We start from the raw sequence: 23802 nt of genomic DNA, 5'->3' as shown, positions 1-23802 counted from the left end.
TCTATAGTGCGTTTCTGTTGTATGAGATTTTTTTTTCTTTCAGAACAATGTGGTTATTGAAAATAAGGTTAGTGACACTGCATGTATTTCCCATTCTGTTGAGCCATATAGTATCCTTTTTTTGAGGTTCTTAAAATACTTTCCAGGCACTTAATGAAGGAAGCTTCATAGCAGCCTTTGTAGCATGGGGTAGAGGTACACCAAGATATGTTGGCTTGCTGCAGATCCGCCAAGTGGTAAAAGAGCACATCTCCTGCCATACGGCCAGGTGTTTGGTGCATTGACCAAGGCCTGCTTTGCAATATAATTCCTTTGCACTGGTCACTGGGAGAGGTGGTGTCACACCGTAGCATGAGGAACTGAGCCCAGGGGAAGGCAAAGTCTGGCAGTGATTTAGTGGCTGATTTGTTTAGGGCTCTCTCTATATGCAGACATATGCATGCACGCTAGCCCTGGCGCAGTTCCCTTAGTGCTAACATGTGTCTCTTGCCTGTCTCGGTCTATTATTTTGCCTTCAAACTAGGTGAACTTAAGTTTGACCTAGATTAAGCTGGATGTTTGCATAAGCATAGACTTGGTCTCAGATGTGGGGCATGCGAGAGTGGAAGTTGTCTTCGCTGCCTGTCCTTGCTGCCTTGAATGTTTTGTAGGTGGGTAGGATCTAGCCTGCGTTGCTCTGTCTTTCTTTTCTCAGCCCCTAATCCAGTTCCCCTTTTAAAAGGGTTTGTGCTTTCCAGCTGATGCGTACCGTTCTCCTCTCCACTATTGCCTCCTGGAAGCACAGGCCTGTTATTATAGTGGTGGCTTTCAGACCCCATCTGCAGCTGTTCGGGTCTTGACTTCTTAAATTATAATAATTTTAGTCAAACAGCAGGAGACCTGTGCTCATTTTTTTTCTCCTCAGAAATTAGCTGCTGAAACACTCTGAAGAGAAATGTTTTAAGAGGGTTACGTGGTTCCAATTGTGGAACTGGTGAACTTGAACCAGCTACTGGAGCTCCTCTTTCTGTTATTACACATAGCTATTATTTATCCCAGACAGAGTGGAGATCAGCTAGCCAAAGTGCAGAAAGAGATGTTTTTGTCATGACTTTCTGTATTTGAAATATATTTCGAACAAAATATTTACGGGTTTTTCTTAACATGTGATGTTAAAGAGTGCTCTATTTAATATTTCTGGAGTAAGGGAAGCATGTATTTTTAACCATCTAGTAAGCCTCAAAATGTATTTATAGACCTGGAATTAGCATCAAGCAGATGTGTTTTAAATAGGACCTTGTAGAAATTGCCCACTCCTCTTTGCTGAGCTGTAGAAAAACTATTAAAATCTTGCTGTAATGATTCTGCATAAGAGGAATCTGACACTGCAAGACCCTGCTTAAGATTGCCTTGGGGACATGTCTGTCCCCCTGTTCAAAAACTTCTCCATGTAATTTTCCTTGATAAACGTGTCCTGTGAACCTTTTGAACATTAACCCATGGAAGTCAAATACCTGCTATGGCCCAGCATTTGGTAAATGATGGGAGGGAAGGGTGACTGTGAAGGTGGTTGTGAAACTCTTACAGTCCTTCACCAAGCAGTGAAGGTATTGTAGAACTTTACCGGATAATATCAGACGTCAGAAGTTGCCTCACTGAAATTCGATTAAAGGGTTGGATGCCATTTGGCCATAATTGAGCCTTAAGCATTTGAAGAAGTGCGCTTAACCCTTACACTGGCTTGCCCAGCACTTCTGCCTGGTATTTGTGTGTGTGTCTTTTCGATTATGTGAAACACAACAGAAATTTTACATCCTATTGAAAAAGTCCATGTGAGGAAGGAGGTGCAAGGACATTTGTTTGGACTTGAGTCTTATTTTTTTGAGTATTACATTTTGTTACTTGTTGGGGTTTTTTTATGCTGAGCTATATGACAGTGTTCTGGGAATTAATCCATTAGTCCTGGACAGTGGAATCGTTTTGAAGAACTTTGTGGAGACGATTGTTTCCATGCTTTGATGTGAAAAGCTTAAGCTTTAAAGAACTTCCCTTCCAAAAGTGTTGTCATTCAGTCCTAAATGAAGGGAAAAATACTGCGGATGTAATGAAAATAGGAAGAAAATATCATAAATGTAGCATTAGGGATTCAACTAGAACAATGCTACCTGTTATAATTCAAACTACTTAGAGAAAAACGTGGAAAAGAATGCAAAATGCAGTCCTGCTGTGATCTCAGGGAAAGCTGCTGTCACAGTGTTTCCATCCCAGGTATTACTCAGTCATCAGTACTCTCTTTTCTTGTGGTGTTTCAGGCTTTTATCTCGTTTCACACAATTCAGCCGTATCTTGTCCCTTTAACCTCCCTACTAGTTCATATAACTCAGTGTGATTCTGCCTGGGGAAAGATTTTAATTAACAATGGGTAAAGAATGAAGGTAACAAATGGATTTTTAAAAACACGGCTTTGAGACAGGCACGTGATTTTGCATTTTGATTTTTTTGTTTTATCAGGTAATCTCTCCTGTTTATTTAACCATTGTGTAAGAATGCTTGTCCTACAGAACTTGAGGTTCTGTGCCTTTGCTGCTTGCACACCCCGCAATAGTGCTAAAGTTGATGGGCGTCGTGGGTGTGTAAGAAGGGGTGAGAGATGAGGTCCCGCTCTGTCTGTCTTCTTAGCCTTTAGAACCCCTAAACAAAGGCTATTGGGAATTTTCCAGAAAAAGGTCTTGTGCATACATAGGAAACAGGCCCCTCGGGGGATGCGTTTTGTAGTGTGACAGCTGTAGGAGAGTTGGGAGTGTAATTGCACATGACACGGTTACAGTGTAATGTACTATTTTGGTTATCCTGGTCTGTATTGACGCATCCTCTTAGAATGCTTACACTGGAGTGTATTTCAAGCAGCCTGTACTTAGATCTTTTTGGAAGTACCGTACTGAGATATCAAGGACAATGAAGTTGACATTGTGAGGGGTTGAATACCCTTGCAGTGTTGCACTGCTTCAAATCCTACATGAGGCTGGGGCAGGTGTTCATCTTCCTTTTCCTAATAAAATAAACTCCTAAACCAGGGCAATTAAAATGGCCATTTTCGGTGGAAGAATTTTGGTGTACTAACTCTGAAATTAGTGATCTCAGCTTTTGTTTTGATCAGCAAAACCTATAAATAAGTGGACCAGCCAAGGCAGGAGACACTGGGGAATCCTGATTCATCGGGCTGTTTGAGGTGCCTTGGGTTGTCCTATGTGGCCTCCAGCTGTAGCTCCCACAAGGAATGCATCTCCCAGTAGACCTGTGTCATATCAACTGGTTCTAAGATGTTTTAGATAGCCTAGGGTTTCTCAAATGGCTCTTGCCAACTGGGGGAAACTCCAGGTTTCTTCTGTTCCTGCCACTCAGTCACTCTTATGGGTTACATTGATTTTTATTTTTTTTTTATTATTTTTAATTTTTTCTTCGAGGGGGGGATAACTCAGGGTCTGTGATACTGGGTGAATCACAGTAAGGGGAATGAAGAACTTTCTGGAGGCTGCAAAAAGTTTTTTTAAGTTTTCACTTTCAATTAATTATAAATTTGTGGGATTTGTTGTGACTTCTTTCCTCTGCTACCATTTTCTACCAGTGTAAATCTGGTCTGAAAACAAAACTTGATGCAGAACACTATATGTCTGTTTTAACGCAATGCTATAAATGTGTGTCTGGGATGAGATATAGAAATAATTATCTGTGCATTGCTTAAATATAGAAATAAGAATATCTCCATGTTTGATTAAATAAAATGAAATTTGATGCAGTCTGAGTACAGCCCATGCCAGGCTCTATGTGCCAATGCAAAGTGTTTATCTGTGATTCTGTGCTCATCTTTGAAATATTTTGTTCCTTTGGAGGAAATCTATAGAGTGCCAAAAGCCAGTGGCTTGTGCCGTCACTCAGCAAGTGTTGTTGTATGTTGAGCTAGGAACACGCGTTCTTAACTAAAACACGTTTGTCTTTATTAGTGTGTTTTTTATTGCCTAGCTGTACCCTTATTCTACAATATTAGAGGAAAAAATCTGATAATTCTATCCACTAGGTCTGGTTTTGACCCTACATATACCGATTCTTACAGTGATTTTGAATCCATTGACTTCAGACGCATTACTCCTGATTACACCAGGGTCGACTCGTAACGAGGGGCCAAGGTATTAAATGGAAATGAAGCCAATAAAGCCATCAAGCTTAGACCTACTCTGTCCTCACGTGCTTGATCTGAACAATAAGAACTGGTGATTTATAAATCATGTTGTCTGTTTGCTTCTTTGTCATTTAATTCTCTTTTTCCGTTGAATAAATGAAGATGTTCTGACCTTAACTCATCCCTTGTGAATTTGCTTGAAAAAAGCAGGATAGCTGTACCCCTTAAATGTGACTCAAGCTTTTGTTCAGATTTAGTGAGCGTCATCTTATTTTTTTAAAGGAAACACATTTCACTTGACCTCTAGGATCTGGCAGGACTTGCTGCATCCTCTTTTTCATCACTTTATCATGGCTTATTTTTTTAAAAATATTTTTCTACATTTTCAGAAGGAAGACTGGCCAATGCACAAACTAGAGTGTTCTGCCATGTGCGCTTTTGGGCAGAACTGGAATCCCTCAGAGACCGTGAGGCTGACGGCGAGGATCCTTGCCAAACAGGTGAGCAGGAGGCTAGACTTGGGAGGTACGTTCCTACTCTGGGTGCCAGGGAAGGCAGGAAAATGAAAATTGACCGACAGTAACTGTCCCTGCAAAGCACATGCATACTGCCTTCCTGTGTACAGACGGGTGTCATACAGAGCGTTAACAGCTGAACAAACTGACCATCAGACCACGGTGTCAGGGCCACCATAGTCCAGCTGGAGGCTTCTGGGGGAAGATGGCCAAAGGCTAGTAAGGTTTTAAGCTGTGTAGCTGTAACTTACAGCAAAGGTGCTGTTGAACAGAGTCTGGAGAAGTTTACTGACAGTTTCATAATATGCCTGGTGTTTCAGCCTCTGTTCTGGTAGATTGGAGCTCTTGTTTACAAGTGTGGTCTGGCACCAAAGCCACGTTGGTGAAAAGAAAGAGTGAGACGTGGTATATGTGTTTCAATTCTGAGGAATGCTACTGGTGTTACCTGTCTGCAAGCACTGACGTCTTTATGCTGCCTGTTGTACTATTTATCAGCTATATCTGCGTAGCATTGTGTAGTATATAACTCCCAGTACATTTGTGAGTCAAGAACACCTCTTGAGGTATTCAGGTATAAATGTTTACAATTAGTGGAGTTAACTGGTGAAAAACAGAGACTGAGAGAGAAATCTCAGGCCCTTGGTCTTTGGTGAAAAAGAATATTATTAGTAAGGAAATAAGTTTGCAATGTCAACCTCCATTTCAGTGTTCCCTAACTATATGGATATTGAGGATGGCACAAGTGCTTGCAGGGAGGGGATGGGATTCATGAGTTTCAAGGTTATTATGCTGTGCATCTTTGTAGAGCTCTATACTCTCTCCACAAAAACAAATCCTCTTTGAAGCATATTTGTGTGATTGAGGTCTGCTTATGTGACAAGGGCAACCTGGATACTGTATGTAGTGAGGATTTTGGTGGCCTGCTGGGAAGGTAGCTGCATACTTGCTGTGTGTGTAGATGTGTGTGTGTGAATGTATGTGTCTGTGACTTAATTAAAGCGTGGTTTAGTGGTGATCCACAAACAAAATCGAATGTTTAATGACAAAAAGTCATTGGAATAAATTTGTGCTTTTATCGCTTACAGGGAGGGGGGAGAACCCTACATGTCATATAAAAGCTAAATATGCAAACCATAGTCCCTGAACCTCAGCTGCTGGGCCACCTGCAAAGCCATATTTAATGGCCAAGATTACAAAGAAGTGGCCTTAGGCCAACAATGGAGCATTGCTTTTGAACTCTGTCAACAGTCAGTTTATTCACTTTCCTCAAAGCAAAGCCTGTCTCCTGCCTGCTTGCTATTGTTAGCAGCTTTCTGAGTGTCTAGAACAAAGCAAATGACATATTTAAAATACTGTTCGGTTTATGTATATAAATTTGATAGGAGTTAATCTTTGGCTGCCTAATTTGGTGCGGAGAGAATATTTCTATGGCTTTACTAAGGGCAGTCAATTTAACTCATTGCTGTTCATCAACTTCTCTAAGTTCCATACAGTGTGGATTTGGGTTTGTTCCTAGCTCATAAATGTGTAGACAAAACTGCTGATTTAAAACATTAAAATATTTTCTTCTTGTCTTTTTCCCCTTATCGCTAGAAAACTCACCCTGAAAGAACAGAGTCGGAGAAGTTGCTTGCTGTAAAAGAGTTTGAATCACGTAAGTAAAAAAGGCTTGCAGGTAAACAGAGGCAATTATCTATATTCATGATTTGCTTCCCCCGGCCCCCCTCATCAAAACCTTTCAGAGCATCCTCGTGTTGGAGGAAGGGAGTAAACAAAGAGGATTGTGGTTCCTCATTTTTTTGAAAGTGCAGTGCTCTTATTTCTTTTTTTTTTCTTGGTCGCTCGTTGGGGCTGTGAAACAAGGGTGAAAACCTAGACAGAATTAATTATGTAGCATACATCCATCTCATGGCTTTTCTGATACTGTAGTGTCTTTTGAGAATTGTAATGTCGTAAAATTAAAATAGCTGGTATTTGTTACCAGGAGGCATAAAATCAGAGACAGCACAGTTGCTTGATGGTGACAGTGACTAAGGGGCTAATTGCAGAACCCTCTGGACTGTGCTTCAGTATCTGTCACTGCCAGTCAAATCTGACATGTTATGTATGATTGTGTTGAAATTCCATGTCCTAAATGCTCCAAAATAATCCAGGGAAGGAGATGAGGCAATGGCTTGCTTTTAACTAGAAGGCTACTGTTTATGTCTGGTGAGGCAGAGTTAGAAATTGAGCAACTAGGGGACTAGTAACCATCCTGGCATAGTTTTCACTGGTCTGTTGTTTCTCTTTCTTGGTGCTGGGGATGGTATACGAGGAGGCAATATGTCTGTATATTCACATTTCTCACTCTGATGGCTTCCAAAACCTTTTATAAAATGCTGAATAAATGCAATCATTGCTAGGACTTGAGGTAGCAGAGCAACAAGCACAGCAAGATTACGGTCTTATTTGCCTCCTGGACAAAACGTCCTGTCACAGCTGTTGGGACAACTGGGGAAATAAGGGGGAAAAATGCCAACATTTGACTTTGCCTAAGGCAAGGATAATTTTTACAGGTAGGTTAGTAGGACTGAGGTTGAGGAGGTTGGGTAGGTGCTGAAGTAATTTCTGTATATTCTTCTGCATTGCAGCTTGTATTCAATAATTTATTAATTTGGGAGCTAAAAGGCTGAATGTTTTTATTTTGCAATGTCCCCCTCGTCCTCTAAGAGCCCTTGTTTTGTTTCTGGTTTTGTTAGTAAGAACCCCTTGTTCCTTCTGCCTTGTTAACGCTCCTCATCTCTCAGCGCACCTTTGCCGTGTTCAGCAGTTCCCTTTGCAGCACCCTGCACAGGAGAGGAAAAGGCACCTGGCTGTCAGTCGGAAGCTCAACATTTCTGACTTGTTCTCATTCTCATGAAATTGTCCTATTTAATTTTCTGCAGTATTTTTTGTGACTCTCCTGTCATTCACATCTGCTCTTACAAATAATTTCCCCCTCTTCTTCCACTGTTGTGCAGCCTTTTCTCTTCCTGCATGTTTTTCTCTCCACTGTTATTTTGAGTCAGAGGGGGGAAACTGATGAGTTGCTAGCTCTCTTGGAGCAGGGATGAGTTGGTGATACTGTCCTTTCAGAGAGAGGATTAGGAAGAATCTTTCCAACACTCGGCTCTTGAGGAGATAGAAGGTATCAGGAGTATATGGTCAGTCATCTAGCTTGCTCTGCATGGACCACACAGAAAAAGGTCCATTGGCCACAGCTTTGTCTAGAACCTGTCATGGGCCTGAGGGTAAATCTCTGAAGAAACCCATAAGGGAATACACGTGGCAGGTGTGCCGGGACATTTCCACTGATGTTCCTGCTGTCTCCTATTATCCTCAGATATCTGCAGCTTAACCACACCTCAGTTGATGGTCACTCTCCAGCCCATGGAGACATGGATATTCTCAGGTAGCTTGTAAGGTCGTGTTAGACAGCTGAGGATAGCTACCCACAGTTGATAGACTTCTAGGGGGCCAGAGCTGGCTGGCCTGTTTGCCAGGGCTAACAAATGCATTTTAAACACTGTAACCCTTCTCCCAAGAAAGGGAACTTTGCGTCCAATTACCTACTAATGCAAAGATGTTAGAAAATGCTTTTTAATCCTGCATGTTCTTGTAGCATTTGTGTGACTTTGGCTGAAGCGGCGTTACATTTATAAAAGAACAGGCACTTCTTGCAGTACTTCCAAGTAGCTGTTCCTTCAGGGGTTTCTGTTTAAGTCCGGGCCTGTTCTAACCTAAGTCTAGCTGCAGTTCGTGGGGGAGTGTTCCTGTTACTGAAATGGAATGTATTCTTTGTCCACAGACCTTGACAAACTAGACAATGAAAAGAGAGAGCTGATTCAGAACGACATTGCTGCTCTTCATCACTTTTACTCAAAGCACTTGGAGTACCCTGACAATGCTGCCCTTGTAGTTCTCTTTGCACAAGTAAGTTGGCTAGAATACAGCCTGCTTAGGTGGATAGTGCTGTAGGATTTTAGCCTTTGTGAAAGGGGAGAAATGTTAACGGCAATGGAAATAGTAGCTCTTCACTTATCTTAGGGAGAGCTGCGTGTGCTTGATGGAGAACATCCACTTCCTTGAGCGGAAGTGGCTGGATATGCCCCATTTCAGTGGTGAGGGGAGAGACTCTTGTCTGCAGACTTTCTATGAGGTGCTTCTCAAACACTGAAGAAAAGGGGAAACCGCCTATATTAGACCCTGTCAAAGTTAGGCTTCTTGTGGTCCAACAGTGCAGCTGTTGTTGGACTTAGACGGAAGGCTGCTGGTCTGAGACCCTGCAGAGGCAAAATCCTTCATTCAGGCTTCAGACTTGTGGAAATCTTTGCTGGTCAGGTTATCATCGTGTTTGACCTTCACAGGGAGTAAACTTCAGAGAAGTAGAAAGAGCAGTCTGAAACTTTTATGTGGTGTGTGGCTTTTAAATGCAGTCAGGTAGTGTGGTCATCTGGAGAGATGAAGGAAAGGCAGGGTGTCTTGTTAGATACCTTCTGAAATGTGTCACCTCTTTTTTCTCACCTGCTTTTCATATGCATCTAAATTGAATGTATTGTAGTGGATGGAATAACACACCAGTGGAATACCAAAAGATCCATTTTCTTCTTTTTCCTCCTGTACTTCGAAACAAGCCATTTTAAACTTAAATGTCTGAGTAAAAAGTTTAATTTTTTTGAGATGGGGATAAATGTTGACTGCTGTGATGAAGGCTAAGATGGCAATACCTTGGTTGGTGGAGGTGGGCATCTACCAACAAGGGGGCACAGTTACTATTACCCTAATACAAAGGTACTGTTATTCTGTAGGGGAATGGTTCTTTAGCATGTTTAGCATCTGCTCATCATCCATTCTGTTGTTCCTAATTATACATTTCTCTTCAATGAAAAGTTTTTCCTGTATGAAGACCTTACAATTTATGTTTGTCAGACAGACACTTAAAGATATCGGTACATCCAGTTTCTTGGGGTGTTTCTGAATATTTTTCTTAGAATGTAGCCAGAATCCCCAAAGCTTACGTTATTTTTGGCTGTAATGACATTCCCTTCATGTCCTGTCCTGGACCAGCTCCACCATGGTACTTTAATTAAGTTCTGTGAACTGCTGACTCCCAGATCTGATATTGCATCCAATCTTCTCTGTACATGTCTATTGTCACCTTTAGGTATCACCTTAAGCACATTCTGATCATCTGACAACTATCTGCCACTGTGGACATTGCAGTTCTTTGAACTAAAATCTTCAAAGGTCATCTGGATGCTCCTCAGAAGTGTTTTTAGCTCCAGCATAAACCTTTCTAGAAGAAGGGGAGGCATGTCTGTACTTGATATGTACAAGCATGTTTCGTAATAATTAGTTAACTTGACCTAAAACCAGTAGTATGGATATGCTGCTGCTCCTTTGTTTTCCTTCAACACTTTCTGTGTCTACTTTGCCCCTCTGTTCAGGATTCTTTCTCCCTGTGGCTCAGGGCAGTGATTTGTGACTCGAGTGCCTCTGACTCCTTGCTCGCTGCTTTTTGTGGGCTTTGTCTGATGTTGCTTCTTACTCAACACAGCTAGGGGGTAATTGGTCCTTTTGAGTGAAGCAAAGATTTTTGTCCAAACCATGCTTGCCATTTACCACTCTCTTCCCCAGCTGTTGGTGTCATTCTACTCTCTTTTGTCCCTGAGGAATGTAGCTCTTGAGTCTGGAGCTCTGCCTCCTCAGTGTCACCTTGTCCTACTCTTCAAACAGTGTCTCTTGCCTCAAGTTCCAACATCTCATCCTTTCCTTGAAGACCTTGCATAATTTTGTGCCTCCCTTTGCACGTGTTTTCTTTTCTACCATTGGGAACAACTTCGAGCTCTAGTTTTCTTGCTTTTGTCTCTTTAGTCCCTCCCTGTTGCCTTTTTTAGTCATGCATTCATCTGGTGAAACCGGTGGTATCTCATCCTTTCTAATTCTTCCTCTTGTGTCATTTCTGGTATGATGCATTCAAGAAGTGGGTTGTCTCTGGCTTAGTGGAGTTGATAACTCACTACATGTTTTTAAATATTTCCCTGTGATTCAGAACCATCAAGCTGTTCTTCGTGTCAGCCTTTATAGCCTTATGTTCTTCCTTGCTGTTGATATAATCTTTCCTTTCTATTGTTTTTGTATTCAGCAATTACATTTGGGTTTGGTTCAGGTACACTCATACATTGGCTAGTGCTGTAGCATGCTCGTCTTGAGAGACAGGCAGCCTTTGGATGCTACCTAGCTAAAAATAGCAGGATAAAGATCAAGCAAAGATGGAAAGATACCAGTGAGTGAATCAGAGAAACAGGACGCTTTCCTTAATCGTGAACTCATCCTGAACAGTTCATACCTGAGGAGTGGCTTTGGGAAGCATTTGTAGATTTGTAAAATCCAGTCCAAGCTGCATTCTGGCTTGTGGGGCATATCACTGTTGGTAGCGTTTGTCGTCAGCTCTTACCCTTCCAGAACACATACTTACACTGTACTCGATTGACTGTTCCTGTGCCCATTGTAGCTTCAGCTGGACTTGGCCACATGACAGTAGTTGTTTTAGGGCTTTTCTGGCGCTTCTGTCAACATTTTGATGATTGTAGGGAGATGTTGGTGAATGTGGAGAGGGTTTTCTTTTTTGCTGGCGTATATGTGACTCGCTGTGAAAGTGGAATAGAGTACTTGATTAAGGTGCATTTTGGTCACTTAAAGTCACACAAACCATGTGAAACAAAGCTGAAACTCCTGTAAGATTTCTTTGTTTAGTGAGTATAAAAGAGGGAGAATGTTTTAAAACCTACTCGAATCTATTCTAGAAGAAATATTTGTGAACAAGCTCTTTTGATCCTGTGTCTGTTTAAATTAGGAATAGACTTCCTTTCCTACTCTGTCCTTTTTCTCTCCCCTCCTATTCTATGTCTTTATTAGGTTCAAGTCTTTCTCACTGCCTTTGTCGTTGTTTATATGTGCTTTAGCTGTTGCTGAGATGTGCAGCCCTTGATGACAGATGTCACTGTGGCAAGTCTTTGGAACATATGCTCCATTTAGGCTCTGTACTGCCCCAGCCCGGCTGAGTTCGCTGCTGTTCATCCTTACATTGCTCCTTGCATGTGTAGATCTGCTTCGGCCCTTTACTTGTCATGGCCAAAAGAAGTCTCTCTGCCCTGCCAGTGTCGGGCTTTGTTTTGTGTTTCCAACGTTCTTGCTTTGTCTGACACTTTCTAGTGCTGTTTTCAAGCCTCCTTTCTCTTGGTTGGCCTTCCAAGGAGCAATCCCTGAGGTGGTGTGCCCTGAGCAGGTGTAAGTGTGGGACTATCAGTTCTTTAGTGGCCTGCACATTCCTTTGGATAGGGACTTTGTCCTCACTTCACTTTTTGAGATGTCGTGTAGCTCCCTGCGAGTACTGGGGAGGTGGAAAGAAAATAGGAAGCAAATTAATGCAATTGACTTTGAAGTATGAGAACGTGACATGTGAGTGTGCAGTGCTTATCTGACCAGAAGCTGATCTAGTTTCTTTCTGTTTTTCCTTAGGTTAACTGTAATGGCTTCACAATTGAAGATGAAGAACTTTCTCATTTGGGATCAGCCATATTTCCTGAGTAGGTTGACTTTAGTATTTTTAAAAGTAAAACTAACTTATTTAAAACCAAACAAACGTTCTTGCACGTGTATGGAAGTAGATCTCTACTGAAAGAAACTTAATTAAATGCTTAATTTGTCTTGTTTTAAATATCTTTAATTAGATAATAAAATGTGACCAAAGATTTGCAGCATTTTTTTTTTTTTTAAAAAACAGGTAATTCTGGTAAAATTGCACTTGTGAGTTGTTTTTAAGCTTAGATTGTGACCTATATGCGGGTTGGTAGGAAACATTACTTACTTGGCTAGCAGGTTCTGGACAGGGGACATCATGTAATGATCAGAGCAAAATGAAAAGGATTGCAGGTGACTTGCTCTATTCACAATTTTCTGTTTTGGCTGAGTATAATCCTTCACCTGGTGTTCTCTGAACAACATCCCTTCTACCTTTGTTCCTTGGCAAACAGTAAATCCCTTTCATAACTTCTTTCAGCCTCCTCAGATGTTTTAAAAACTGCGATGCTTTATGTTGCTATGACAGTGGAAAAAATATGTACAATCTTCTTAGCTTTGCAAATAAACTGCAGATGTTAAGTGTTAACTGCAGTTTGTGGACAGGGGAGCGCAGCTCTCTTTAAGGCTGAGGAACATTTCTTCTTTTTAAGTCTGTCCTTCCCACTTAATGTTGTAGCAAAGGAGGATATTTTCTGCCCCAGTTCTTTGCAAACCCCGTACGGAAAGTATTATCACTGTCTGCTTAGGTTGACTTCCTTGTGGGGCATAGATTTCTAGTAGCTTATCTATGTCAAAGTAATCTGAAGCTTGCAGATGCCCAATTAAAGCAGGACCTGATTTTGCTAAGTGCTGCATACAGACACTAGCATATAGTCCTTGCTTCACGGGTTCTCCTTCAGGCAGGTCTGTCTGAAGTCTGTATCCCTGATCTACAGATTGGGAATTAAGGCCGTGAAATGCCCAGAATCGGAGTCATGGTGGGGAGAGGAGAGTGTTAAACCAGGATGTTCTGGAAACATGTCCAACACCATCCTTTGTTTGTAAATGCTCAGCGTGCAAGAGCCAGGTCTTTCCTACTTAACAGTTATGCCTGTGAGCTAAAAAGACTGAAGAGACAATAATTATTTTGCTAGATTGGGAGAGGAAGAATTAAAATTATACGTTTTGTCTCAAATAAGCAGCAAATTGCACTTTCTTGAAGCTTGGTAGTAAGGGGGAATACTTTTCTCTAGCAGTCCAAGTTTTTGTGTAAGTCATGTGCTGTTATAACAGGCAGAGATCTCTTCCCTCCCACTTCAAACACGGAAGCTGTTTACATTTACATAGAAACCAGCTAAAATTTTAACGCCCATCTTAAGTTGCAGTGCAGCAAATGACTTTTATTTTCCTATATTTGTTTGTTTCCTTTAGGTTAAATGTTTTTCTCTTTCTTTCTCCTCTGAGGAAAATAGTCTGTAAATAGGACGTTGATAGTTACGCTATGCGAACACCCCTGTCAGCTGTCCGTAGCACTATAAGAATGGGAAAATAATAACTTGCCTAGTCCTGCAATAATAGGATTTAAAAACTGTAATGATTCATTAGCACAACCATTTTCCATATCATTAGAATAAATAACAGTACAACAGATTTTCCCAAGGTTACCTTCATGTTAACGCTCAGAATAAAAACAGCTTACGGAGAGAGACGGACTCATTCTTTCAGATTTACTTATTTTGTGAAGTGGTGCTTAATTTTTACCTGTTGTTTTGGTGGTGGTGGTGGGAAAGGCTTACTTTTCTACTTTTACAGTGTTGCATTGATGAACCATAGCTGTTGCCCAAATGTGATTGTAACATACAAGGGGACCTTGGCTGAAGTCAGAGCTGTTAAAGAGATTGAGCCTGGAGAAGAGGTAAACGCGCTGTGTTCGAATGTACTCTGCACGCATGCATCCAAAAAGTAAGATCCATTCTGCTTTTCAGGATTCATTTAAATTAGCTGACAATTTAATAATAGGGAAGAAGGATGTCGTCTCTCTCAGAGAAGTGTAAGATGTTGCTTTGGAAAAGTTGGGATGGCTCTGGAGGACTGAAGTGTTTCTCAGAGATAGGATCCTATTTTGTGCTAAAACAAGGGAAGGGCGCCCGCAGCAGCCACGGCGTATCTGCTATATCTGTCTCCGTTTATCCATCTGTAAAATGAGGCTGAGTTTACTGATGTTTGGCTGGTGCTTTGAAATTCCAAGATCAAAGCAAATTATTACTGCTATAATAGTTCCCAGTATAATAGTAATGTATTGAAATCGAAGCCAGAATAAACAAGGTAAATGGGTACAGATAAGTCCTCTGACTTCTGTTTGGACAGAGCATCCACAAAACACAGGACTCGGTCATACCACCTCAGCGGCATTTGCTGGGAAGTCACCGAAGAACAAGAGTGTGTTTTAGGTAGAGTGAAGCTGAACGGTGATGGATAAAATTCTGTGAAGTTGAGTAAGGCTCTGGGTTTACCTTGAAACTTTCTCAGTCAAATAATGAACTTGGCAGGGAGCCTGCAGCAGCCGAGCTGCTTTTTGCTTTAAAAAAACCCAAAACAAAATCAACAGAAAAAAGATGTTAAACGGAGTTGAGGAGGATGTTCAAATATCTGCAGGGGATGAAGATGGAACATTCTCTCTGGGGATGGAGTTTGCATAGAGTTTCAGTGGCTCATTTATTAACGTTAATTTAGCAGGCAAGGTTAATGCTGATCGGAATAAGTTCAGGTTTTTTGATTTTGATAACTCCTGCCGCTTTCTGAAGTATGCGATAACCAGTTTTGAAGATGGGGAGAGAGGTTATTTTTGTGGATTACAGCTGTTCACCATTGTGAACAAAGCGAGTTTAGTAGCTGGAGCCAAGGGTGAATGATTCAGGTGAGCAACTTCTTTTTATGCCATTTACTAACGATGATTTGTCTGTGACGTTGGCAGTCACTGCAAATGCATTGTGGTAATGGGCAAGGACTGATCCTGGTTTTGGAATTTTACTGTGGAATCCTGGACAGTTTGAGCATTTTTGGGGAGGGCTTACAGTGAGAGGTAGAGATGTGGAGTATTTACCTTGCTTGGCATCTTCTTTTGCTTGAGTTGTGTCTTAGAAGCCGCATCAGTTCTCCAGGACCTCAGGGCTTTTATGCATTTGCTTTTCTGACACTTTTAAGAATTTTGTAACTGTGACCTTGTGGTTTTGCTTGGACTCTGTGCGGTCTTATGGCCTGTGTCTCCATCTTCAGGTTCAGTGCAGCCATTGCATCGCAACGTTTTTAAAGTTTTTGCTGTAAATGTGGTTCCTGCATTTTGCATGCTTTGAAAATAGGGAAGGGAGGAGAGGAGTGTGAGGGGAAAGTGTGAGATCACACAGAGTAAGAAGAAGAACATGTACTGTATTGAATTACATGTACGTTTTACTTTAAAGAAGAAAGAAACCTTAAGCATAAAGACCGAGCAAAACATTTCAAATAACTATAAATGAGAAAATGGAACTAAAGCTGTTCCTTGGTCTGCGCTGTTCATATGACATGTTTCTTGGGGGAGATCTCATTTTAAAAACAGAGCATTAAAGCTAGTTGCAGGGGTTCTTTTCTAAAGACCCTTGAAGTAGAGGAAAACTTAAGAATAGTGTATGTGAAGGGCCTTTAAAATGTTCAAAAGCAGGTTTTCTTTGCTTTAAAATATTGCTGCTGAGTAAATCTGATATTCATTCTCCTAGAACTCGAGCACTGGGCCTCTCTTCTTTTCAGAGATCTAAAGGTCTTGTCCTAAGTTTCTAAAGCTACTAGTGGCTGCTGTTGCCCCAATTTTTGTAGGTTTTCAGAAAGAAAAAATTTGAGATTCCAGCCTCCGAAAAACCAGGCCACTGTAATTTATTCTAAGCTGGATACCTGAAATCATTATTTTACTTCTGAAAAGTAGGCATCTCTTTGTAGTCTGACAGGAGTCTGAGATTTATGCTGTGATAGTTTCCTTATCCACACCTGAATCTTGCTGTCCTGGGTTTAAGCCAGGGTAATGTTTGAGGGAAATTCCGTAATGAATCGGAAAGGAAACACTTTTCTGTCAGATTGCATTCACAAATGGTAACTTCTGACGCTGCCGAGAGGCTTGGAATGTGAGGGAACAGGCAGGTGATGTGGCTGCGGGGATCCACAAGTATGAATATGTAGTTGTCATACTACATATAGCACAACTAGTCGTGATAAATATGTATAGTTACACTGTTCTGCACTGACTGCTGTGTTTTTACCATATAGGTTTTTACCAGCTATATTGACCTGTTGTATCCCACAGAAGACAGAAATGACCGGTTAAGAGACTCGTATTTCTTTAATTGTGATTGCAGGGAGTGCACAACCAAAGAAAAGGTGATAGAATTGGTGTGAAATATGCTTGTGACTGTCAACCCAGGTCCTTAGGTGTAATATTCTGCCTGGTTAATTACATTTTGGAAAGTTGGCTAATGGGGAGGGTGGGGGTGGGGGTTGGCTTAATTTTTCTGTCTAGAAGATTTTCCGGTACTCATTCTTTTTACTGTAATCATGACACATCAGTTTCCTGGTAGAGGCCTATTGAAAGCTGAGCTACAAAGCAAAGATGAAAACTTTAAAAATAGATAATTATACTGTGTTTATGCTACCTGGCCAAAAGGATTTACCTCGGAACCCATTTTTTTGTAACTATATGTTTTCTACCAACTCCCAGCGAGTGAATCGTGCTTGGGGCATTTCTGGGGTCCTGTTCTGGGATAGAGTCCTGCTGCAGTTCCCGGTTGGGACATCTTGGTCAGTTCTAGGTGACGTCGTATGACATTGCTGGATGGTTTGGAGACCCATCAGAATCTGTGAAACAGACCTTTCTGCAATGGCATATCAGTCTTCTCATGGACAAGGGTGGTCCTGGGTCATAGCCCCTTGTGATGTGCAGGCCAGATTTATGTTCATTAGACATCACCTCTTTCCCTTCAAAGGACAAAGGCAGACATCCAGACAGTGTTCCTTAAAACAAGGTATTAGTTATTTTGAAGAAAAGCACATATGGGCAGTGGAGGGGGAAAGGTACCCTAACCCAGCAGATACTGAAACTGTGCCCGTGCAACCATTTGAACCTCCTTCACTGGAGGCCCTAGGAGAATTGGGCTTTATGTCGTTCATCTGTCATTCCAGCTGAGATCAGTCTGGCTGGCATAATCTGATCCTTCCGTTCCAGATCATTTTTGCCCCCATATTCACAAAGGTGTCCTTTTAAGAGCTGCTTCCCAAACTGACCAGACAATCAACTCTTTCCTTTAAATGGTGTCATCTTTTGTAACTTTTGGAATTTTTTGTAACTATTGGAATCACCTGTCACTCGGTCTCTTTCAGCTCTGGAAAGAGCCCCCTGTAGCCCTCTCAGCTAGCAGATGAAAGAATAAAGGAAAAAGATACCTAGCAACAGTGTGAGGCTTAAACAGCAAAAGATTGTCTCCAGATTGCAGCTGACTCTTCATGAAGTAGTAAGTTAGAAAGATAAGAGTAAGTGGGGCTGTCCCGCAGAAATCACAAAATACGTGGGGATGGGCTTTTGTCTGTAGATATGAAGGAGCCTTTTCTGTATTTAATATCGTCTCGTTTTCCACTGAGCTATCACTTGGTGGTAGGCCTAAGGTATTTGGGCTTTTCTAGCCTTAAAATTAAATTTGTTTTAATCCCTAATCTCTCGGAAGCAGTGAAATTTCCTGTGTAAAACTGCTTTCATCAAAAAAATCGAAAAGCTCTTGGATCTTTCGAAAGAAAGAGACTTCATGAAGTAGAGAATGGCAGATGAACTGGAAGGCGCAGAGGATTCTAGGACTCCCAGCCAAGGCTTTAGAGACAAATTGCAGGTGCACATTCTACCTTTGTTTTTACATTCTTTGAAGAGCTTAAGTTCCCATCTGTGTCTTTTTATTAGAGTAATTTTGTGTAGCAGGTGCACCTTCTTTTGTAGGGCTTGGAACCTGTGTTTATAATGTCCATTGTGTTTCCTTCAGGATAAAGAGAAACTGGAAATCCGCAAGCTGAATGATCCTCCACCAGCAGAGACAGTGCGGGACATGATCAAATATGCCAGGAACGTGATTGAGGAATTCAGGCGAGCCAAACACTACAAATATATCCTTTGTCTCAACCCTGACTCCACTGGCTTGGTGTGTGACCTAAAAATCTTACCTGCTGCGTTGCTTCAGAATTACCTGCTGGAGAAGGGCGATGACCATTAGAAGTTAAACATCCCTCTGTCCTCTTTGTGTCTGAAGAGTTGTCCCTGGAGACAAGGGGCAGTTTAACCTTGCGGGTGTTGCGGGATTGTGAGACCCTGTGTTTGTTTCCTTCCTGTGTGGTTCTGGTTTCTAAGAGTGCAGGACAACAAGGCAGAGGCTAGAGTGAGCAGCATAGGTGTGTGCGTGTGTTAGTCTGCTCTAATATCGCGTGGTTTTGAGAGACTGCACGTGAGGCTGCAGCCATTGCTGATTGTCACAAGCTCACCTGTTGTAATGGTGGCACCGCGCAGACAAAGATGCAAGATTCATTGGGCCTGAAGCAGACCAGGCTATCTCATGCCTGATTCAGTACCTCCTGTGTGGGGAATTTCACTCCCCCTTCTTCTGACACATTCCTGGTATGGTGGTGATTCAGGAAAGCTGCTTTTTTTTGGTTGCTTTTTAAATCTGAAAGATAGTTTTGTAGAATAGCTGAGGGAGGAGGAGGAATAATCTCATGAGCAGAATACCTCTGAGTATAGAATATCTCTCAGAGCAGCTCTGGGGTTGTAGTATAGATGCTTTGATGCCATTTGGGAGAAAAGAGGACTTAGAACCATTGTGAACAAGTTTAAGTCAGTTCTTCTTTGGCATTACCCGGTAGTTGTCTAATCACAGACCATTTATTTATTGCGTTCCTTGACTTCTTCATACCCCCTAGTGAATTACTGGAGATCTGTGAACTCAGCCTGGACAAGATGGGTGCAGTGTTTGAGGAGAGTAATGTTTATATGTTACATATGATGTACCAGGCCATGGGCGTCTGTCTCTACGTGCAGGACTGGGAAGGTGCACTGCGTTATGGGCAAAAAATTATCAGGCCATACAGGTAAATATGAGACTTTATTTTTTTTAGTGCTCTAATTCAGTAATCTGAGTAAGACAGACATGTTTGGGCAGAGATCACTCGAGAAGTGATCAGTACGTATTGTATAAACACGCTACCCATGACATCACTACTCGAAAAAGCATGTTTAAATGCTGGGACAGATTTTGTTACTGTCAAAATGTGGCCTGCAATATGTAGCAGAAGGTGACTCTGAAATCCTTAATTGAGTTCTCAAGTTGGTACCACCATGGATACTGTGCTAGTTCTGCTTAGGTAGATAAATATCGTTGATTTTTTTTTTTTTTTAATATCCTAATACTTTGCTAAAGCAGAGCTTCGAATTGCATCTGCAGTCAATATTTTGTATAAGGTAATGGAGGCAAAGCTGGCTGTGGCTGTCAGCCTCCCGCCCTCTCCCAGTCCTCTCTCTCCCCAGTAGCACAGCGCTCCTGGTTGCAGGAGAGCAGAGCCCCGTCCCAGGGCTGGGGCTGAGCGGCAGAGGGAGCTGTGGCCGAGCTCAGCTCCTGCACTTGGGGGCCCTGGGTGCCCTGATGTCCCTGATCTCCGCTGCCCCAGAGCTGGAGGTGTGGGAGGACGTGCAGGCTGAAGCCCCCCGTGTGGGGCACGGCAGCACGCAGCCTCTGCAGGAAAAAATTAATACTCTCTCCCATAAATTTTTCCATGTTTTTATAGTAGCGGCCTCGTTCATTAGAGCCAGCCAGTTACACGCTGTGTCTGATCCTGCCACGAATCTCCAAGCAGATTCTCATCTTGAGACGTGACTTTCTTGCCAGCTGGGGGGAACACAAGTAAAGCTCTCCCTTTGGAGCAGATGCCAACGTAAAGTCACAGATCACTTGGCAGAGAGCAGCGATACAAAGAAGGAGCCAACATTCCCCCCCCGGGGGCTCAGTACTATTTATCTTCCCTGGGACTTGCCCAGCCCCTCTGGCTCCGAGCCTGGCATTCCAGGTCAGCTCTGCTGAACTGGACTCTGCTAGCGCTCAGCGTGTGTGAGTTGCGAATGGCGTGTGTGCCGTACGCGCTGCCGAGGGCCCCTTGCTTGCCATTAAAGCCCAACTATTGTGGAACAGGCGGAGTTACTTCTGCGGGTGTAGGGTGGCTCCAAAAACTCCTAACAATGCAGTCTCTTTCTGTAGCTGGCTGGATTAAAACTAGTGGCGGAAAGTCATTGCCATCTGACAGCTGTTCGGAGGCATATGGTAGTTTCAGTTCAATTCCCAATTGACAGGCGTCCCCATCCCAGACACAATTGGCACTGGCTCCTGGCAGTCACGGCAGAGGGGATGAGCGGTGAATGGGCAGGGGCAACGAGAGGCAGCTTCTTGCCCCCCGAGAGGGGGCTGGGGGCTGGGAAAATGCTATGAAACTGCCAGGTTTGATAAAGATGAATTTCTTTCTCTCTTGCAGTAAACATTATCCTTCCTACTCGCTGAACGTGGCCTCCATGTGGCTGAAATTAGGGAGACTGTATATGGCGCTGGAGAACAGACCAGCTGGAGTTAAAGCCCTGAAGAGGGTATTTATTTTCTGGTTTCTTCATTAATAATACCAGTTCAGGCATGGGATCGTTGAAACACTACGTGCTTCTCTGTCAGTAAGCCTGGCTTGGTAGGAAATGCACCATGTGTTAATATGTTTGGTTACTGGGGTTTTGGCTCAGTTTTTTGATTTTTTCCAAAGATGCAGTATAGGTCTGGCGTCGCGTACAAGGGGGTCTTACCTTTTCACAGCGGACTTGTGCGGCAGCAGCTGGAGTGAGCATTGTGCTTACCCATTTGCTATACGTTCTTCAGCCAGCCAGAGCTGGGTGTACTGGTGTAAACGGAGCGGCCCTCTAGCTGCTCCTCACTTGCTAGGTGAGGACAGAAAAAATGCCTGGCTGTTATAAAAGGCACATAGTGTTTCATTGGAGTCTGTGATTTCTATATCCAAGTTAAACTAGGCATGATTTTGGTGGTTATTTGTTCTGGAACCCAGTGATTTTTAAATAGCTGAAGGGAATTCAATGCATCTGGTAATGCTGAAACTGGCAAATACAGCATTTGGTTTTTTGGTCTGTTCCTTATTCTTTAGCTTTGTGTTCTTATATTTTTTTCTATTAGTCTGTGCCATGTTTCTTAACTTTCTTCCCCTACTGTTGTTGGACAGAAGAAAGTTTTAGTTTGTTAAGCATCGGTGACTACTGTAGCATACAGTGACTTGGTGTGGAATGTCACAATTTATTTATTTTTTTCCTTTTTAGATGCTGGCAGTTTTTTAGCCAGCAATAACAGCCATCCCACCATCGTGAAAGATACTAGGAGAATATATGCTCCAAAACTCAACTGTTACCTAGTTTAAAATTAGCATAGGTTTTCTTTCGATGTGGTGTTAAAGCTTTGACTAACACTGGGATTTGTGCCAGTAGGAACATGGGCTGGGGGGGGGTGTGGGAACGTAGGTAGATTTGTTGGCATAGTTGGCTTCCTAACGCAAACATTCTCTAATGACTCACTTCCAAAAGCTGCCTACAGGAACTGCCCAAAGTTATCCCAGCCCCTCATGTTTGGGATTTAGTGGAAAAACAAAGCCATTGTTCCCTGTGAGTTTGCAAGCAGCTCTTCCAGAAGGCCTCCTTTCTTCTTTTGGGCAGGAGGGGGAGCGGAGTAATTTCTCACCGCTGCTGAGGTGGAGCCAAAGCCTCTTCTTGTACTGACTTAACAAATACAAGGACATAATTCCATAAAAGTTTCCTGAGGAGAAAATGACTAACTGCGCTGATGGCTACGATGCTGCAATTCCTTGCTTTATCTTAGCGCTGTGGTCTTTAAATATTCTCAGGCTTATTCTGAACTTGCTTCTTTCAGCTCCGTCTACTGCTGCCTTTTGTTACATCCATTTGTGGCCACTGCTGTCCTTTGCTGGAGCGGCAGTCTCGCCTCTACACCCCCTCTCCAGTGCAGTGGGGACAGTGGCAGGAAAAGTGCATGTCTGTGGGTTGGGCTGCCTGAAACCTTCGCTTTTAGGCCCAGAGCAGGCTGGAGGCCAAACAGCAGGGAGTCGGGCAGAGCAGCCTCTCTCTGCATCTGACCAGAGCTCGCTTTTGCTTCGGTGGTTGCCGGAGCCATTGCTTCCTTCGTGAAGCAGTGGTAGCCCCTGGAACCTGAGGAGGTTTTACAGAATGAAGTCTGAAATGCCTTAACGTAACTTCTGCACTGGGCCTGCTCCTCTGTCTGCCAGCTGAAGGGTAAAGGGGTAGGAACAGTGCTCCCTTGGATTCCGGCTAAGTCCTCTGCCAGGATATTACCCACCCCACGTGCAGTTTTCTGTCCTGGAGCTGGTTGCATTCAAAGTAGTTTTGTCAGGAATCTCATTTTGAAAGGTGCTTTGGGATCCTTTAAGATGAAAGATGTATTCTCTGAATGTAAAACCTTTATTACTTAGTTTTGAATTTCATTTTATTTCCTACTGGGTTTATGACTACAAGGGGACAAAAAGTAGCTAGAGGTGTCAGACTGTTTCAAACCTCTAAAGAGAGTATTTATAGCCTGGTGTTATATAGGAATCAATTGTGTGAATATTTTTTTTCTTTTCATAGGCAATTGCTATCATGGAAGTAGCACACGGGAAAGATCATCCATACATTTCAGAGATCAAAAAGGAATTAGAGGACCACTGAGCCTTTGAATCTATGCAATCCTTCAAACCTTTATTTAAAAAGCCTTGTTATGGAAACCTTCAGGAGCGCTTTGAAAAGCGGTAGAGTATGAACACAGTTCTGTCCTATAATTGGAATGACAAACACACCTAGGCCTTGTGAAACATTCCTAGCTTCCACACATCTACAATTGCCTTTTTTTTTCTTTTTTTTAAGGAAGCATCCATGGTTTCTTAAAGGTTATGCCTTTTGACAGCTCCTGTGCAAAAATGGCCATTTTTTCTTTATGGATTTTAACGTGTATCATCTTATTTGTGTAAAGTAAATAAAGTGGTCTTGACCCCTCTTAGATTCCACTTGTACACTTGCATGAGTACAATAATTCTGTGACATCTACTTTTGCCTAAGTCATTTCATTTAATCTGACAAGTTAATTATCAAAAGCCGTGCTTTTTTTGTTTAGTTTAGTATCCAGTTCCTCTTTTCACAAATCACTTTTGTTTGCAGCGGCTTAGCTGAGAGAAAGGGGGAATGGGGGATGATGAATTCTGCGCGTTGTGCAGGAAAGCCACCACCGTGCCCTCAGCCGGGGACTCTGGCAGCTCGGCCTGTGCTGTATGGAGATCGCCAGCACCTACCCCAGAGCTCACAGGCTTGCACAAGACGTGAACTGGGCAGCTTCTGCCTTTTTAATCCCCTTTAAAAGTTAAGGTGAATTTATTGCAGGGGAGAGCTCGTATTTCCTA

The 23802-nt window shown here is 42.5% G+C and overlaps 1 protein-coding gene across 1 annotated transcript in view; it reads left to right on the top strand.

The window, feature by feature from the left end:
* SMYD2 (SET and MYND domain containing 2) overlaps positions 1-23404 on the top strand; it is a 30041-nt gene extending 6637 nt beyond the window's left edge. Inside the window, exons 3-12 of the mRNA XM_054194493.1 lie at positions 4546-4656; positions 6265-6325; positions 8498-8622; positions 12211-12278; positions 14065-14167; positions 16546-16656; positions 18300-18420; positions 19221-19395; positions 20827-20935; positions 22997-23404. Coding sequence (XP_054050468.1) covers positions 4546-4656; positions 6265-6325; positions 8498-8622; positions 12211-12278; positions 14065-14167; positions 16546-16656; positions 18300-18420; positions 19221-19395; positions 20827-20935; positions 22997-23077 — 1065 coding nt within the window. The 3' untranslated portion in view covers positions 23078-23404. The remainder of the gene's footprint in view (positions 1-4545; positions 4657-6264; positions 6326-8497; positions 8623-12210; positions 12279-14064; positions 14168-16545; positions 16657-18299; positions 18421-19220; positions 19396-20826; positions 20936-22996) is intronic.
* The last annotated feature ends 398 nt before the right edge of the window (positions 23405-23802 follow it).

Source organism: Rissa tridactyla, chromosome 3 (assembly GCF_028500815.1).
Source record: "Rissa tridactyla isolate bRisTri1 chromosome 3, bRisTri1.patW.cur.20221130, whole genome shotgun sequence".
NCBI classification, from domain to species: Eukaryota; Metazoa; Chordata; class Aves; order Charadriiformes; family Laridae; genus Rissa; species Rissa tridactyla.
This window is presented reverse-complemented; position numbering and strand designations above follow the sequence as displayed.